We start from the raw sequence: 17,231 nt of genomic DNA on the forward strand, positions 1-17,231 counted from the left end.
AATCGTTAAACTTCACTTTAAAAGAGACAAAAGGTAGGTAAAATGTTTTTAAAATGCAAAACGTTAAGTATTGTTTTCACAAGGATAAATGTACAGGGTAGGGTGGGGTGGGTTGAGGTAAAACTTGAATAAGGTCCTTGTAGGACCTTATTCTATTGAATTAACACATTTGTATCGGAGAGAGGTTCTAAAAGTGTCCCAAAATACTTGAATGTACATTACTGGACGGATTGTTACGGATTATGATCTATTACTGAATGATAAAGCCACACCTGTATTCCAAAAAAAGACAATCGGACTGCGTTAAAATAGCGAGAGTGCTGCGCGTGCATGCACTGAAATTGCTGTTGTGCACTGGATGAGCGTGCTGCGATCAGCGCGTGCGGTAAGGTGCAGTAGCGCGCGCTTCCTCGCGCTGCAAGCTCACAGTGCGCAAGACTGTTTATCCGGTCAGTCTGGAAAGCAGAGCCTCTCGTGCTCATCCGCTCTGCTGGCTACACACTTTATTTGCTTTATGACCTCTACTTTTCCCTCGCGTTTACTTTTGTTTTTGTCGCATCCGGTTCGTTCGGACACGTCACACAGTAATGAAACGTGTGCAGCACCTGGAGCGCGCGAATAGAGGGGAACGAGCCCCCAACCACCAATAAGCTGGAAGGGAGGAAGGGGGGTGTGAGAGAGAGAGAGAGAGAGAGAGAGAGAGAGAGAGAGAGAGAGAGTGTGGTCAAGTGGTCAGACGGGCCGCGCTCGATGAAAAGTTCAGCTCCCACCGCAGGGCGCACGAGCTGCTCGAATCCACGGCTTATCGTTTTTCTGCGCGGGGGAGACGCCGCGCGCGCGTTGGCTCAACATAAATACATCCGCACGAGCGCTCTCTAAGGATCCAGTGCCACTGAGACGTTAGAGAAGATCCAGCCTGAACCTGCTACGGATTTACACCGCACGAGAGCAGAGACATACGCCCTCACTCCCAGCGGAACGACAATAAACAGCGTCGGACATGAAGATGCAGCCCTGACACAACTGGCCACTGCCTGAGCTAAAGGCTACTTCGATGCGTCTGTCACTTCTCTGCGTTTCCTGACCTGTCAGCACACTTCCATCTTCCTGGGACAGACAAAAAAATACAGAAATCTATATAATGTGGATCTACTGACTAGGAGCGAGGAGAAAAGCTGCAGAACCTTCAGGAGCATCCGAGAAGCGTTTTTTGGTGACCACAGCGCGGAGCTTCCTGCACCATGCAACGCGTCCTGCAACCTCAGGCAAGCCGCTATCCTTTATTATCATTATAATGATTATGAAATCTCGCGTGCAGCCTCTGAGAACAGCCTCGCGAAGTTTTGAGCAGAACTTTTCCAAAAAACGTACTAAAATCCAAGAACTAATCCAATAGTTCAGCGGCAGGCTGGAGTAAACAAGTCTGCATGGTTTGGAAGTTCTCCACATTTGAGATGAGATGAGCTTCTATCAGTACGGACTTCCCTCAGTTTTGCAGTTTTGGAAGTGATGGCGAAGTGGTTGGATCATTTTTATGATGTGGATCCACCATGAATGCTAAGCGTTTTCAAATACATTAGTAATTATTTTGATAACGACCACCATAAATACTGTTGCCAGATTTCATAATTAACGATGAGCTGGGCTGTCAACACAGACTTTGTATCAGTTTTGAAATTTCTATGGTGAGGACCACCATACACGCAAAGCCTCTCCTTTTCCTCTTTACCCTTCATCATTAACAATGAACTGATTCCTATTAACACAGTCTTCCTCCCAGTTTTGGAGTTTAGAGACAAATTGGCAAAGTGGTTGAATAATTATTATGGTAAGAAAAACATCACAAATGCTCAACAACAATCTTAACGTTAGCCTCTGTCAAGACTTCCCCTCACATTTAGAATTTAAAAAGTGGCTGAATGATTATGGTGGTAAGGATCGTAAAAACTGAGCATCACGATCATTTTTAATAATGCCTGACATTAAAATAAGCTTCGACCATTTAAATATGGAACAGTTGCCTTAAAACAGGACCAAAGCCAAGCTTATCTTTAACACCCATTAGCCCACTAATAGAATGATATTTTATCCCATAAAAATAGGGATCCCATAAAAAAAACTCATTTGGCTCTGGGATTTGGAGGAAAAGTGTCCGTGGTAATTACTTAACGATTATGGTGAGACTTGAGGGGAGACTGCCAGTGTGACTCAGCACCGTGTGGGTGTGCGATTGAATTCTCAGGCATACATAGGCACAAATTGGACTCAATCAACCCACCAGTCTTCATCTGTGCCCTGAGCTTATTATAGCTCCTTGGCAATTCTTCACAAACAAAATTTCACAGAGCAGAGATGACTGTCATCAGTCAGCACTGTAAATAACGCATGAGTGCTCTGTGCTCAAAGGGAACACAAAGTTTCTCATTCACGGCTTCGGACTTGACACTGGCATCACTGCTGAGTAATGCAGCTCTGAAACTTTTAAATCACATACAAGCTGAACTGGATTTGGTCAACACAGCAAGTTCACATTTCACTGAATAATGAATGGAGAGGTGAACTGCATGTAATTTGAACCGTTAAATACATATTTGTTTGCTGTCGACTTCATTAACCTCGATATCTCAAACACCAACAAACAACAAACTTTAGTGTTTAGGCTGCCTTAAAATTATGAGTTAAATGAATTTCAAAAAGTAAATTAATGGAACAAGAGTCTGTGTTGTGGCCTATCAACTTATCTCATTGTCAAATAAGTTTTTATGCCTGTCTGGACATGAAATTTTTAAAGTTAAAGCTCACAGATTTTTTTTTCTAAGTGAGATTAAACATTTATCTGAAGCCTCTGCTGGTTGTCTGCAGTTAAGTTAAAGAAGAATTCATCAAAATTTCACTCATTCAGGGTGGTTTAATGTGAAATGCTCCTTTCTAGAGAAACATACACAGTGGTGGTGACAGGAACCAGACATCTGAAGAGTTTAATGCCTCTGAAAACTCCCTCGCAAAAAAGTTTACTTGATGTTGGTATTTATAAACACTGATTGATGCCTGAGACATTACAATAGTTCTAAGATAAGGTTTTAGCCCAAAACTATTTTTTTTAATTCCAGAGCGGTAAATAAAGGGGTTTACTGGTAATTTGGGAAAGTAAATTAAATGGCTATATTTACATTGTATACATCATGCCCCCTTGTTACTATCCCCACCACTGTAAAGGAATTAGAGTTCATAAGTTTGTCTACAATTAACTATTTCACATCAAACCACTTAGAATGCCTATGGTTACATTTCAACCACTGAATTATGCAGACATAAAAATGAAATAAATATATTTTTTTTTAAATGGGTGTAAATTCACCTTTAAACAAGGTTTAAGGACATTTATATTTTACTTTGCCTGTCTGTCAATGTGGTTGTTTTCATAGTAAAAGATCAGGCAGAGGAAGGAGCTTTTTAAATCAATTGACACGACTCTTACATATAATCTCTCTCATTTAAGTGTGACTAACTTTCAGCAAATGGCAAGATAAGAAGAACATAAGGCACTCATTTTTTGTGGGTGGGAATGATTGACAGGTGGCTTTGTCAGAGATTATGAAGAAGGCAGAATGAATCGATCCCCCTGTGACAAAGAAGAAATGCAATGCTGTATTTCCCTTAAAAAAAAAACACCATGGTAACATCTGTCCCCTCCCTCAGACAAGATCTGTGTGTCAGTTCTTGTTTTGTCAGAATATACCATGAAGGCATTTTTTGCATACTGTCCTTCTTGGGAAACTCCTACAATTTTAACAGAGGTCAAATGTCAATCATAAGTCTTCTGATATGGTTCACAAGCCCCCAAAATCATCCCCGAACAATATCTGACCTTAGTTCAGACTTGACTTCTGGCCACTTAGAATGGATGGCTGTGTGCGCATGACTGTGCGTCAGCCTCAGACCTGTCCCAGTGGTGCCCACCCAGCTCCACTCAGCCCTTCAGCTCTGCTTAACCACTGACAACTCCTGTGTAATTAAAGTCAATCCAGTGCAGCTCAGTGAGCACGCTGATATAATTAACTCATCAGAGAGCAGTCAGGTGCAGAGGGCTTCACGCGCTCCCCCTAGACCTCTGCACCTCTGTGCTAGGGATGCCAAATGAGCTGATCGCTCGAACATGACAGCCCCCCAACCAACAAAGCACAGAGGCAGGAGTCCAGTCTGAAATCTGAACAATGTGACTAGAAGTTGTTAGATCCTAGTACCAGTACATACTCCTGATCAATGCACAATCCTGGGTTCATGACTATATCATGACCTATGGGGCTCAAGCCTATGGTACGCATAAGCCTTAGGGCTTGCGTCATACAGAGGCCTCAGCTCATTTTTGTGCCGTTCATATGGTTAGTTGTAACTCATAGTGACAATGATATCCGATTAGCAATGTTCTAACACTATCTGTTGTTTAGGCTCCATGTACCCAGATGTCATAAAAGTCCTTGGGGCCCTTGTCCACCTATAACTCTATTTCATCCAATCCCCTCTCTCTATTGTCTTGTCACATGATCACGCGATGGTCATGCCATTTGTGTGTATATAAACTGCTATTCTGATTAATAAACGGGAAAAACCTTCTGAGTACAGACCTAGTCTCTGCGGTCATTTTGAGTTTCCCCCAGCTGGCTGGACTCTCAGAAGGACGGAGGGCTTCTGGCTAAGTTCACAACTTTGGTATTGAGCTCAAACTATAAAACATAAAACCATCATCAAACGGTTCTAAGAGAAGTTAGCAGGAGTAGCGAGCAAGCACACAGCAACATAAAAGACTTAGCTGATAGCTATTATTCCTTAGCATAATTTGAAAATTGATACTTGATTCTCTATTAATATTCATTATCAAGAAAATTTACTTCACATTTACAAGGCTAGTTGAAATAGCTAGCTAGCATTAACTCCAAAAGATCCAAAAACACGCACACTAGCAAGTTCTTCTGCTTAAATGCAATGATAATACAGTAAATAAGACTCTTAGGTGGTACTGATGCCACTCGTATGCCCAAAACAAGCAGCCTGGCATCAGAAAGTAGTAGTATTCCTAGCAGTTGTTTGTTGTAATGATGTGCTGATATGGGGCCACTGGCAATTTCAGATTTTTTTTAATGCATACATGGAAATGCTGATGCATAAACATTTGTTAAATATAAGAACTAGAACTAGATCCACTTGGTTTAGCATTACAGAGAAATAGAGCACTTATTTGTAACTGCACTAAAATGAATAAAATGATATTTGAGTCAAATGTAAACATCTGTCTAATGCCGATATTTGTTTTTTAAGCAACCATGAGCCGATATTGGTGTGATTTTGATAGTGTGACCCTAATTTGTTTTGTAGAACACAAAGTTAGTTTCCTTGCATGTTCAGAAGTGGGTTTATGTGTAAATTCTACACATTTCTTTCTTGTGTCAAATTTCATACAGCCAACAATGCTAGTAATAAACATGTATCATTTTTACAGTGTACATGCAAATCCTAGCAGCTTCCTAATTGATGTAAGGTGTACCTGTTTACACATCTGGGGCCATCCCCTCATGACTCAGTGCCTGGGCTGCTGCTCGCTAGCTTGCGCTCCTCGTATCTTGCTCCTTTATTTATTTCCAGGCTTGAGCCATTCACGCTGGGAGGCTAGGTATTTGCTTTCTCTCCTGCAACGGTGCTGAGAGGTATAAATATCTCATTATCCTCTCCGATGCACACCACCCGTCCTCCCAGCACCCAGGGAAGAGGCTTTATCACAACATGCTTCGCGTCAGTAAAAGCAAGGAGCTGTCAAGTTGTTGAGATGTAGCTAGGGAAAAAAGGAACAGTTTCTCACAAATTTTCTCAGCATGAAGTACAAAACCTTTGCTAGCAAATGTGGCACTTCATCGCAAAGCACAAGAACAACAGTCCCCTAGCAATGGTAGATATAGACCTTCATCGTTCAGCTTTTACGTTCCAAAGGTCAGCAACACTGTGGTACACTTAAAAGCACTTGCAACCAGGTGGGTGACTCAATTATTGACTCAATTATTGAATCAGGATACTGCATTTTCATAATACACTGTGTGTGTGTGTGTGTAATCCACTAAATCCACTAAATAATCCACAAGAATCCACTAAACTAGCAAGCCCGCTATCTCTGTTCGTCTTCATCTCTCAGCTCTGTGGGTAAACGAGTGAGTGAGGACACGCTCATCTTCCTCACCTGAATGTTGTACAGGAGACACCACTAGAGCCATACAAATACACGTGTGTGTTTGGTTATTTGTCTTTGTTTAAACTTACTTGATCCAGTCTTTCAAAGCAAAGGGCGATTTGAGAAATTGCATCAGGGGTGGGAGTGGAGGGAGGCCCATATTCTGTCTATAACTAAATGTTACCTGGCACTGACATGACTGCAGCCTAACCCATAATTAGTCAAGTGCCAATTTTCTCCTGGTTAATGACAAAAAGTTTTGTTTAAAACAGTGATTAATAAGCCTCTTACAATAATCTCACATCTTCCACAGTGTTCTAAAATTCTGGTGGGGTTTAAAGGGTTACAAAATGAAGCTTCTGAAAACAAAATAAAAAGTGGCATAGCAATATAATAAATAAATGCACAAAAATTTGACATCTGACAGGCCTTAGTCATATTGCCCACCCCCAGGTTTTTAATGTCATTTCTCACCAGACAGGAATGCTTTATAAAAGCCCCAAAACTTTAGGAGCACATTTGTTTTCTAGTTTTCCTTAATGTATTTTTATTTTGTTGCACAATATATGCAGTTAAGCATATGTAGTACCCACGTAATGGATTCCAGAGAGTGGAGAAATGTGTCAAATGACTTATTAAGCAGCACTTGCTGGACCCCAGCCATGTCCTTGAAGCTCATCCCAGCTTTAATCGCTTCCTCTCGGCTCGTTCTCAGCTCTTTTTCGCTACTACTCCAGAATGCTGATCTCAGAAGCTCTGTACTGCACTGATAGCCCACCCCCAAGAAAACAGCAGATATAGCTGCATTATGTACAATAATTCAGCCCCAAGAAAGGCTGCTAAGAGTAACTCATGGTGTTTGCACTTACTATGCATATGGATAGCCTTTAGTAAACTCAGACAAAGACAGTTTCAGGAGGTATGAGAGTAACTAATCTGAACGTTACTCTAAAATCCTTCTCAGTGTTCCTGTTGGGAGGCGCTGAGGGGACTGAGCCGCGAAGAATTATTAGAAGATTGCTGCCATCTTTTACTCGCAAATAGCCAAATAGGGTCAGTCTTCTGTAGCTATCGGTGGGAGTATGTGTTGCCTAATTCAGCATTAAATCATTGAGGGTTGCTGCCACAATAATGCAGTGTATTATAGCTTGATTGCACGCCAGTGTAGCCTCTTATCTTATCAGCTTTTAACTGCTTGTTTAAATCTTTACACATTCACGGCTGTGGATGTCAGGGGAATGTGGGTAGCTATTAGTGTAAAAGCCCGCTGTAAAAACAAGAGCATTTACTTACATGTCATTTTAAAAGCAATTTGTGTCTCATTAAAATAACAAAACCTAAATTGCACAGTATTCCCAAAGACATGTCAGTAGAATTGTGTGAAATTGAAGGGAAGAGAAAAGACGGCACTGGAGTATGTGGATTAGATACACCATCTAAGTAAAGCAATAGGTCACCAAGAGAGGCCACATGTTACAGTGGGATAAGGATTTGTTAGGCATGAAACTGCTTTGCTTTTTGGTTTTATAAAATGATGGTGACAAATAAGCACACCAATACTAAACAAATAAATCTAAATATAAAATGAATATAAACAAATACCTAACTGCAAATATTCTTCTGCCAAGCAAAGTATTTTGTTAACAGTCAGTGATTGCCAACAGCACCAGGACTGCTGTTTTGGATGGGCACAACAAATTTGTGGGTGGGCCAAACCTAGGTTTTCACTTGCGTGGACAAAGGGATAAAGGCTGCAATAAACAAAACAACTGCAGCATGTTTGCTAAGCATCGCTCAGACACTACAGTTGACAAAAATGCAGCAGGAACTAATAATGAACTTGTATCTCTTGCTTTGCACACAAGAGAAATAATAAGCAACATAACTTTAATATGCTGGCGGTTTATGTCTGCTGTGCTAAAGAGCTGGTGAAGGATTGTGCTACATTCAGAGTTAAAGCTGTTCTCTGTACTTTCACGCTTGAAAAGTTCACACATTTCCAATCCCTAAACTGACAACAGCACTGATGGTGTCACTGTTAATACAAGACTCAATAACATCTCTCATACTAGCAGAACATTTTTTGCTCAAATATTGCTCTTTGGCTGTAGAGACTTACTGGTAAAAGTAAAATGGCTATATTTGTGTTGTAGACATGGCAACCCCTGGTTCCCATCACCACCACTGTAAAGAATCTGAGTCTCCCTTTAAGAAGATCTCATTTTAGATTTTTCTTTCCTTTGGGGTACCTGCCTGATGAGAATTTAGCACTGAAACTGTAGCTGAGCGTTTGAAAGCGTGATGGCTTCAGGAGGGTACACCGAGACTGTGTGTGTGAATCATTTTACAGAGGGTTTTTCCATTTGTGCTTTTTTAAAGTATTGTTATTATTTCATAAGGTTTTAATATAGTCTAGTTATTCAAATTTTAGAGGCATAACTATCCATTGTTTTACATTTAAATTACACAGCCAATTTCTAAAGCAGCACAATTACAGTGCAGAAGTCTCTCTTTAAGCTGCCATGTGTTGATTAAAAATAACAGGTTTCTTAATTGGATAATTAGTGGAAGCTGGGAGAGAACACAGAGCTTTCTGTGAGGTGCATTTCACAGGGCTTGAAAGATTGGCACAAAAAGAGTTTGTTCTGAAGTTGGTCTTAATTAGCCTTGCTACAAAGTCTAGCAAACGAACAGCCATGAGACAGTCACTGGAAGGATATAGAGTGTGGGCACAAGACTTTGACAAGCATGCCAAGGGTCTGCTGATAAAGAAATGGACACTCAAAACTCATGCCGTGTGTTTGTGTATCCTGTGCAGATGATTAAAAGGTTGTGCAATGGAGACTGCCTTCTGAGTACATGATAGTGTTCTTCTGTGTAAAAGAAAATGACCAATTCAAGTACAAAAACTGTGATCTGGATCTTTTATGAGTTACCCACAGTGTGCATGTCTCTAGTGAGCTGGCGCTGTTGAAATGAACGCTCACTGAGCATTTGGAAGTGTTTTCTTTCAGTAAGGATGCTGTCAATAACTGCTTCAGGAATTGCTTTCGAAACAGTGGGATTATACATGTGGCATGTGACTATATATCTTCTAATATAGCAGATTTTGCTGAGGAGTAAAGCACTGGAAGACTGTGAGGCACTGGAATGACTGTGGTCAACTGGAATGAAGGGAATTAAAGTAAGGCACTCCTTTGCCTAATTTACAGTGTGTTCAGTTCTTTCTGTTCTTTGCTTTTCTCCACTATTGTAACTAAATAACACGGCAGGAAAATTCATATGTAGCACATCTCCTCCACACTACAGTTCATTGTGGCCAAATGATCTTGCGTTTAACTGAAATGAGCAGGTTAATTGAATTTGCCTGTCAATAGTTCTTCACAAAACGCAAACAGCTGGTACCTACCGGTCTAGCAGCTCAGGTGGAAAGGTGACTGCCATAATCATTCCTCATGTCTCCATCTCATCATCAGTTTTCTTCCCACGTCTCTGCCCAAGCGCACGACTTCCATGCCTGTAAAAACAAAACACACAAAAAAAAAAAAACAGCATCCTGCTTAGAACAAACATATATTCATCAAAAGAACTTAACCGTTCCCATGACACATTTCTTCCTCTGTGCTGTTTGATCAAGATGCTCTATAGTTTTGTCCATTTGCTTCAGTTTATTTGCTGCTTTCTGGAGATTTAGTGTTTTTGAGAGATTCATCCTCAAAGCAGATCACAGTCTCATTAATTAGCCGAGTAGGTTCCTTTCTCTCACCCCGCCCCAGCAAGGCTGAATAACTTGTCTTCTAAATTCTCAGCTAATTTTGCTCTGTGTGTGAGTAAGGATTAGAAGCAATACAACAGAAAAGCAATGCTTTAAATAAAAAACAGATTTGGAAACAACAATGTGTTTTTTCTTCTCTCTCTATTTCTTACTTTCCTTCATAGAAGCCTTTTCCCAACAAGTAGTTTTTTTAAAACAAAATAAAAACTCGTCTGAATTATTATCACAAAATTAGTTATTTTCCTATCTCAAAATTCCAAGAAAATAAGTAATTAGCAATAGTCAAAATTCTGACTTAGAAAGTCAAACATTTTGAGAAAATAATTATTTTGACAGAGCAAATCAAAATTTTGAGAAAATAAGTGATTGCTATTAAATCAATATTCAGAAAATAAGTCAGATCAAGTCATTGATGTTGAGTAAATGCTTTGAGAAAATAAGTAACTATGAGATATTAAATCAATATTGAGAAACTTAAAAAAAATATTGAGATGTTAAGTAAATATTTCCAGAATATAAGTCATTATTTAGAAATGCTATGTCCATATTTTGGCGTACTACTGCTAGAAACAGAGAAAAAATAGGACTTCTTTCTCCTCTACCTGGCAGAAATGGGCTTCCACACTTTTTACACTACTGAAAACAAAGGTGCCAAATGGGTTTTTTTGGATTGAAGCCTTAGAAGAACCATTTTTGGTTCCCTGAAGAACCTTTTAATAGTTGCTCTTTAAAGATGTGCAAATGCATTTTGCAAGTGTGTGGTGTGAAAATCCTTTCAAAGCTTTAAAAGGTTTTTCCTTGAAGAATAAGCAGTGTTCAGTGACAGAATACATGCATAGGAATGGACTATGTGGATTCTGTAAACTGATTACAAAAATCAATCTTGTAATCAGATTGACAGCTTTGATAAACAGTAATCACATTACAGTTACTTTTTATGGATTACTGCTTTCTAGAATATGATTTGTCAACATCAATACATTATTAATTTGCCAAATATACTGCAAAATTAATCTGATTAGATTACACCTTGTAAATAATCTGAACAATTATGTTATCGACTACATATGTAGTCATAGAAGTAGAAGGCAGTTGTAGATTACATAACTAAGTTGATCATGCACAATCATTTAGAAACCTTTAAGGGTGCAGCCTACATGCTTTTCACGCTGCTCCTTCCTTTGTTTCTGTGATATACAGATAGATGGTTAACAAAGCAGAGAGAAGCATGCTTTATAACTGCAGGACCGTGTCTTATTTTATTGTATGTTAGTGCTTAATGTGAACAGATCTACTGGTGAATTAGTCTGGAGATAAAGTACTCTGCCAGTGTGCGGAGGGCTGAGGATGTGCAGATAAATGATAACCTATGCCCTCAACAGCCATAAACACGAGCCTGCCGCAGAACAATGGCAAATTTACAAGAGTGGATTATCCATCATCGGTCAGGCGAGTGGCGCTAATGGGGAAAGTCAAGTGGAGGTACTTGACCCCGTTTTGTGGCTACAGCAGGTCTATGGAGGGTAGGGTGTCCATACGCAGTGGATCACTGCAATTTTTTGGCTTCACGCAGAAAGAATCCTTAACAAGGACACAGCAAGTCCCAATGGAGCATGCCTTGAGGAAATATGTTACCATCCCAATTTCTGTAAGTGTGCACTGCTGTACTGTAAGTCTACCTCATAGGCCTTTGAGAACATTCAGAAGATGTACTGACACCATATCTGGTTGCGGTCACCTTTTAAACTGTTTAGATTTGACAGTATCCATAGTGTGTTTTTCTTCAGTAAATGTAAAGTTTGAGGGCCAGAGTGCAGGAACAGCGCAAAGTGTGCCTTGATGTGACCACAATACGTGCAGTGATGATAAAACACAGCTCATGATAAAACAAAAAAAGAAAGTTCAGTGATGAAGAGATAGCAGTGTTTATAAATTAAGTTCTTTCTCACCAAAGCGTTCTAGATGTTTGTTATTTGACTCAGCCTAAGAAAACAGAGCTTGTGAAATGATAATATGCACTGTGCATGCAGGGAAAATAATATTACCTCACAGTACCATGTTTAATTCCCACCATCTTTGAGAGACTCTCCCTGATACTGTGTTTTCGATCAGAGATATGTGATGCCGCAGAATACCTTATGATTTCCATTCATGTTGACTTTAAAGGGCACATACTGTATATTTTTTCTCATAGTTTATTTTCACCCTGATGTCCCATTTGTGTAGATTTATGTACAAATAATAAATCTCAATTTTAATAAAAACTACCATTTCTCTTAATCCTCTCTTAATCCACTAGAATTAGGCTGTTTTTGTTGCTGTGCCTTTAAGACTACTTTATGAAATGATATCTGTTCTGACTGGCTGCCTCATTCAGGAATCAGCATGGGCTGAAACACTCCTTATAACCTCAGTGTGAATGGATAGGGCTAAACTGTCATAGAGCATATTCATCACAAAAAACAATGAATTCAAACAGGCTGTTACGGCAGCTTAGTGTCCATATGTGGACCTGAAAGTGAATGGTACATTAAGTTTTAACAGCGTTTTTTTTTTTAAAGGAAAATCTGGGTTTCCATAACATGAGCCCTTTAACAGAACAATCATTTGTGTGTTACATTTCATTTTTACAATAAAATTATTTAAGGAAGGCAAGTTAACTGCAATTGTAATGTAAATAATAAGGCCTTCCAAAGAAGAAAAAGTTGTGGAAGAGGAGAATGAAAAGCACTGAACTGATCTGCACAATGGGACTGAATAATTTGTTTAGCCAGTGTTGTGCTATAGATTTTAGATGGTGCTGATTCACTGTTGTTAATTGTGATTAATCTTAATTTGGCTCTAACTGAACATGCTCCCATTTAATTGTGTTTTAACGATTATAAAATTACCCAGTCAATCACAAGATTTGTTGTATAAAGCCTAGATGAACTATCCAGCACTGCCAGAATAATAAACTCAAATAACACATTTCTCTTTTCACAAGCTTAGATAACCTTTCTGGAAAAATAAGGGATAGTTTGCTGAAAAACGTCTTTTTTTAATGCTAAAAGAGGTGTCTGAGGAAATGCAAAAGATGGGGATGAAGTGTGGGGCATAGTTCTGCCTATGTAGTGGTCAGCTGGAGTTAATGTGAGTTATATTAAATTATGTATAAGCACTATATCCCCAACTTTGCTTCTCTTGGACTTCACTACGTCCAAACAACCAAACCTTGGATATATTAATAGAAACATTTTTGGACCTTGCAGTGAAAGTTCTGTCCAAAAAATGTTTTGGATATTATTATTAGTCTTCCTGCTCATATTGTTATTCACTATAGCACAGATGCCTAGTGTAATGGTCTCAAACAACCGGCAACTTCATAAAACCAACCACATATTTACAGGCATGTTAGGGGCAGAAACTGACCCCAGGGGGGCATGAGCCCCTGACCCTTTTCCCTCAGATTATACAAGTGCCCTCCTGGTTGGTGTGCATATTGACTGTATTTTACATAGCCTGCACCAATCTCCAAGATCCATTTCAGCGAGATAAGGCTCAGTAGAGCTTATGGGTCAACTTGGGTTCTATGAGATTCATTTACCAGGGCACCCCCTCTGGTGCAGTACCGCTTCCTCAGTAATTATGACCAGTCACACCTCACCTCACACTTCCACCACTGGTGGCAATTTCACTCCTAAAACAATGATAATCTCTACCAGTCCATAATTTCAGCAATAAGGGTGCTTATAATTTTTCACTCAGAGTTTTATTATTGTAAATAACCTATGCAACACTATGTAGTGATTGAACAAGTAAGTAATTGTTGCATGTTGGCAACAATTGTGCTTTTGACTGCTTTTGAAAACTCTAAAAAATGTTTGGTTAAATCTGACAAATGATTACAATGCATCTCTTGATAAGAGCGCAATATGCAGTACAAATCAAGTTGAATTCATGTTATCCTTTTTCCGCTTGACATCCTGCAGCCCAAAATGTCTGTGAAAGAGCCCGAGTTACAAAAAAAAATCAGATTAGGCTGACATAATTCTAAAAGAAAAAAATAGAGCCAAGCATGCAAGAGGAACCTAAAGAAAAATCTGACGCAGCATAAACACTGTACATTGGGCAGGCATGGCTGTAATTTAGCCATTTCTAACTTGGGTATGACAGTGCTAGATACAGCATGTCAACTAAGAAATGAACGGAATTATCAAACAAATGCTTTGAGAACACAGAATTAGCCGCTCATTTTACAAAGTCTCGATCAGCAGTAACATCAATACTAACACAATAATTCCCATCTAATTCTACAGGGCTTCAAAGTTTACATGATTTATCTAAAACATTAAAATGTTTATTAAACACTATAATACTCTTGGATTGTGGATCGGGCAGTTACCGAAGGCGTGGGCCTTGGTGTTCTGATCCTCGGTTGCTGAAACTGGCTTTTGGAACTAGGAATGTTACCTCACTGGCGGGGAAGGAGCCTGAGTTGGTGTGCGAGGTTGAGAGATACTGGCTAGATATAGTTGGGCTCACCTCAACACACAGCTTGGGCTCTGGGTCCAATCTCCTTGAGAGGGGCTGGACTTTATTCTTTTCTGGAGTTGCCCATGGTGAGAGGCGGTGGGCAGGTGTGGGCTTTCTCATAGCCCCTCGACTCGGCGCCTGTATGTTGGGGTTTTCTCCGGTGGACGAGAGGGTAGCTTCCCCATGCCTTCGGATTGGGGAACAGGTCCTGACTGTTGTCTGTGCTTATGCACCGAACAGCAGTTCAGAGTACCCAGCCTTCTTAGAATCCTTGGGAAGGGTGCTTGAAAGTGCTCCTCCTGGAGACTATTGTCCTACTGGGGGACTTCAACGCTCACGTGGGCAATGACAGTGAGACCTGGAGGGGTGTGATTGGGTGGAATGGCCTCTCTGATCTGAACCCGAGTGGTGTTCAGTTTTTGGACTTCTGTGCAAACTACAATTTGTCAATCACGAACACCATGTTTGAACACAAGGATGTCCATACGTGCACATAGCACCAGGACACCATAGGCTGTTCAATGATTGACTTTGTAGTCGTGTCATCGGACTTGCGGCCATGTGTTTTGGACACTCGGGTAAAGAGTTGGATCAGGTGGTGGGGAAGATGCTGGTCAGACCAGGCAAACCCAAACGTAACGTGAGGGTTTGCTGGGAACCTCTGGCAGAAGAACCTGTCAGATTGATCTTCAACTCACACCTCCGTCAGAAATTTGACCAGATATCGGGGGAGGTGAGGGACATTGACTCAGAATGGGCCATGTTCCGCTCCTCCATTGTTGAAGCAGCTGACTGTAGCTGTGGCCGCAAGGTAGTTGGTGCCTGTCGGGGCAGTAATCCTCAAACCCGGTGGTGGACACCCCAGGTGAGAGATGCCGTCAAGCTGGTTGACCTGTGGTACACCAGAGGCAGCTGGCAGGTATCGACAGGCCAAGCGATCTGCGGCTTCAGTCGTCGCCAAGGCAAAAACCCGGGTGTGGGAGGAGTTTGGTGAGGCCTTGGAAAGTGACTAAGTTGGCTCCAAAAAAGTTTCTGACAAACCATCAGGAGACTCAGAAGGGGAAAGCAGTGCGCCACCAGCACTGTATATAGTGGAGATGGTGTGCTGCTGACTTCAACTGAAGACGTCATTGGACGGTGTAAGGAATACTTTGAGGACCTTCTCAATCCCACCGACATGTTCTCCAGTGAGGAGGCAGAGTCTGGGGACACGGTTCACGATTGGCCCCTCCCAGTCCTGTCCATGTGTTCGTGTTTTGGTTTAGTCCATGTGCGTTTGTTTTGGTTTTAGTCCTGCCCCCTGTTTGGTTACTCTGCCCCTGATTGTTTTCACCTGACCCTCATTATCCCTGTGCATTTAAGCCCTGTGTTTGCCTCTTGTGTTTGCTGGTCTTTGTTTGATGTATCGGTCTCTGTTGGATGTTTGTTGTGTTGGTGTTTATTCTGGTTTATGTTATGTCTGCCCCTCGATCTATCCGTGTTGGCTCTATGACCCTGGACCATTTTGACCACGACCCTGGATTTGCCCCTAATAAATCTCGCTTATCTCAGCGTATGCATCTGCCTCCTCGATCCCCGTTACACACGGGAATAGGCTTGTCCTTTACTGAGGCCGAAGTCGCTTAGGTAGTTAAAAGCTCCTTGGTGGCAAGGCTCCAGGGGTGGATGACATCCGTCCTGAGTTCCTCAAGGCTCTGGATGTTGTGGGGCTGTCTTGGCTGACACGCCTTTTCAACATTGCCTGGACATCGAGGGCGGTGCCACTGGATTGGCAGACTGGGGTGGTGGTGCCTCTTTTTAAAAAGGGGGACCGGAGGGTGTGTTCCAACTACAGAGGAATCACACTCCTCAGCCTCCCTGGTAAGGTCTATGCAGGGGTACTGGAGAAGAGAGTCTGGCTTATTGTCGAACCTCGGATTCAAGAGGAGCAGTGCGGGACCACTGGACCAACTCTTCACCCTCTCCAGGATTCTGGAGGGTGCATGGGAGTTTGCCCAACCAGTCCACATGTGCGTTGTGGATTTGGACAAGGCATTCAATTGTGTTCCCCAGGGTATTCTGTGGGAGGTGCTTCGGGAGTACAGGGTACATGGCTCTTTGCTACGAGACATTCAGGCCCTGTACAAACAAAGCAGGAGTTTGGGTTGCATGGCCGGCAGTAGGTCAGACTCGTTCCCAGTGAGGGCTTCCCTTTGTCACTGATTCTATTCATAATTTTATGGATAGAATTTCTAGGCGCAGTCAGGGGATGGAAGGTGTCCAGTTTGGCGGATGATGTGGTCCTATTGGGGACATCAGGCCGTGAACTTCAGCTTTCGCTGGATCGGTTTGCAGCCAAGTGTGAAGCGGCCAGGATGAGAATCAGTACCTCCAAATCCGAGGCCATGGTTCTCAGGTGGAAAAGGGTGGAGAGCTCTCTCTGGGTCGGGGATAAGCTCTTGCCTTAAGTGGAGGAGTTTAAGTATCTCGTTTAAGTATCTGTTAAAAGGGAGCGGGAGACTGACAGGCGGATTGGTGCTGGGACAGCAGTGATGCGGGCTTTTTACCGGTCTGTTGTGGTAAAGAAAGAGCTGAGCCATAAGGCAAGGCTCTCGATTTACTGGTCGATCTACGTTCCCACCCTCACCTATGGTCATGAGCTTTGGCTAATGACCGAAATAATGAGATCGCGAATACAAGTGGCCGAAATGAGTTTCCTCCGCAGGGTGTCTGGACTCTCCCTTA

At 41.5% G+C, this 17,231-nt stretch overlaps 1 protein-coding gene across 1 annotated transcript in view; it reads left to right on the top strand.

Annotated features, from left to right (window-relative positions):
• The first annotated feature begins 422 nt into the window (after positions 1-422).
• crhr1 (corticotropin releasing hormone receptor 1) overlaps positions 423-17,231 on the top strand; it is a 164,887-nt gene continuing 148,078 nt past the window's right edge. The window contains exon 1 of the mRNA XM_037544992.1: positions 423-1,265. Coding sequence (XP_037400889.1) covers positions 1,242-1,265 — 24 coding nt within the window. The 5' untranslated portion in view covers positions 423-1,241. The remainder of the gene's footprint in view (positions 1,266-17,231) is intronic.

Source organism: Pygocentrus nattereri, chromosome 14, assembly GCF_015220715.1.
Source record: "Pygocentrus nattereri isolate fPygNat1 chromosome 14, fPygNat1.pri, whole genome shotgun sequence".
NCBI classification, from domain to species: domain Eukaryota; kingdom Metazoa; phylum Chordata; class Actinopteri; order Characiformes; family Serrasalmidae; genus Pygocentrus; species Pygocentrus nattereri.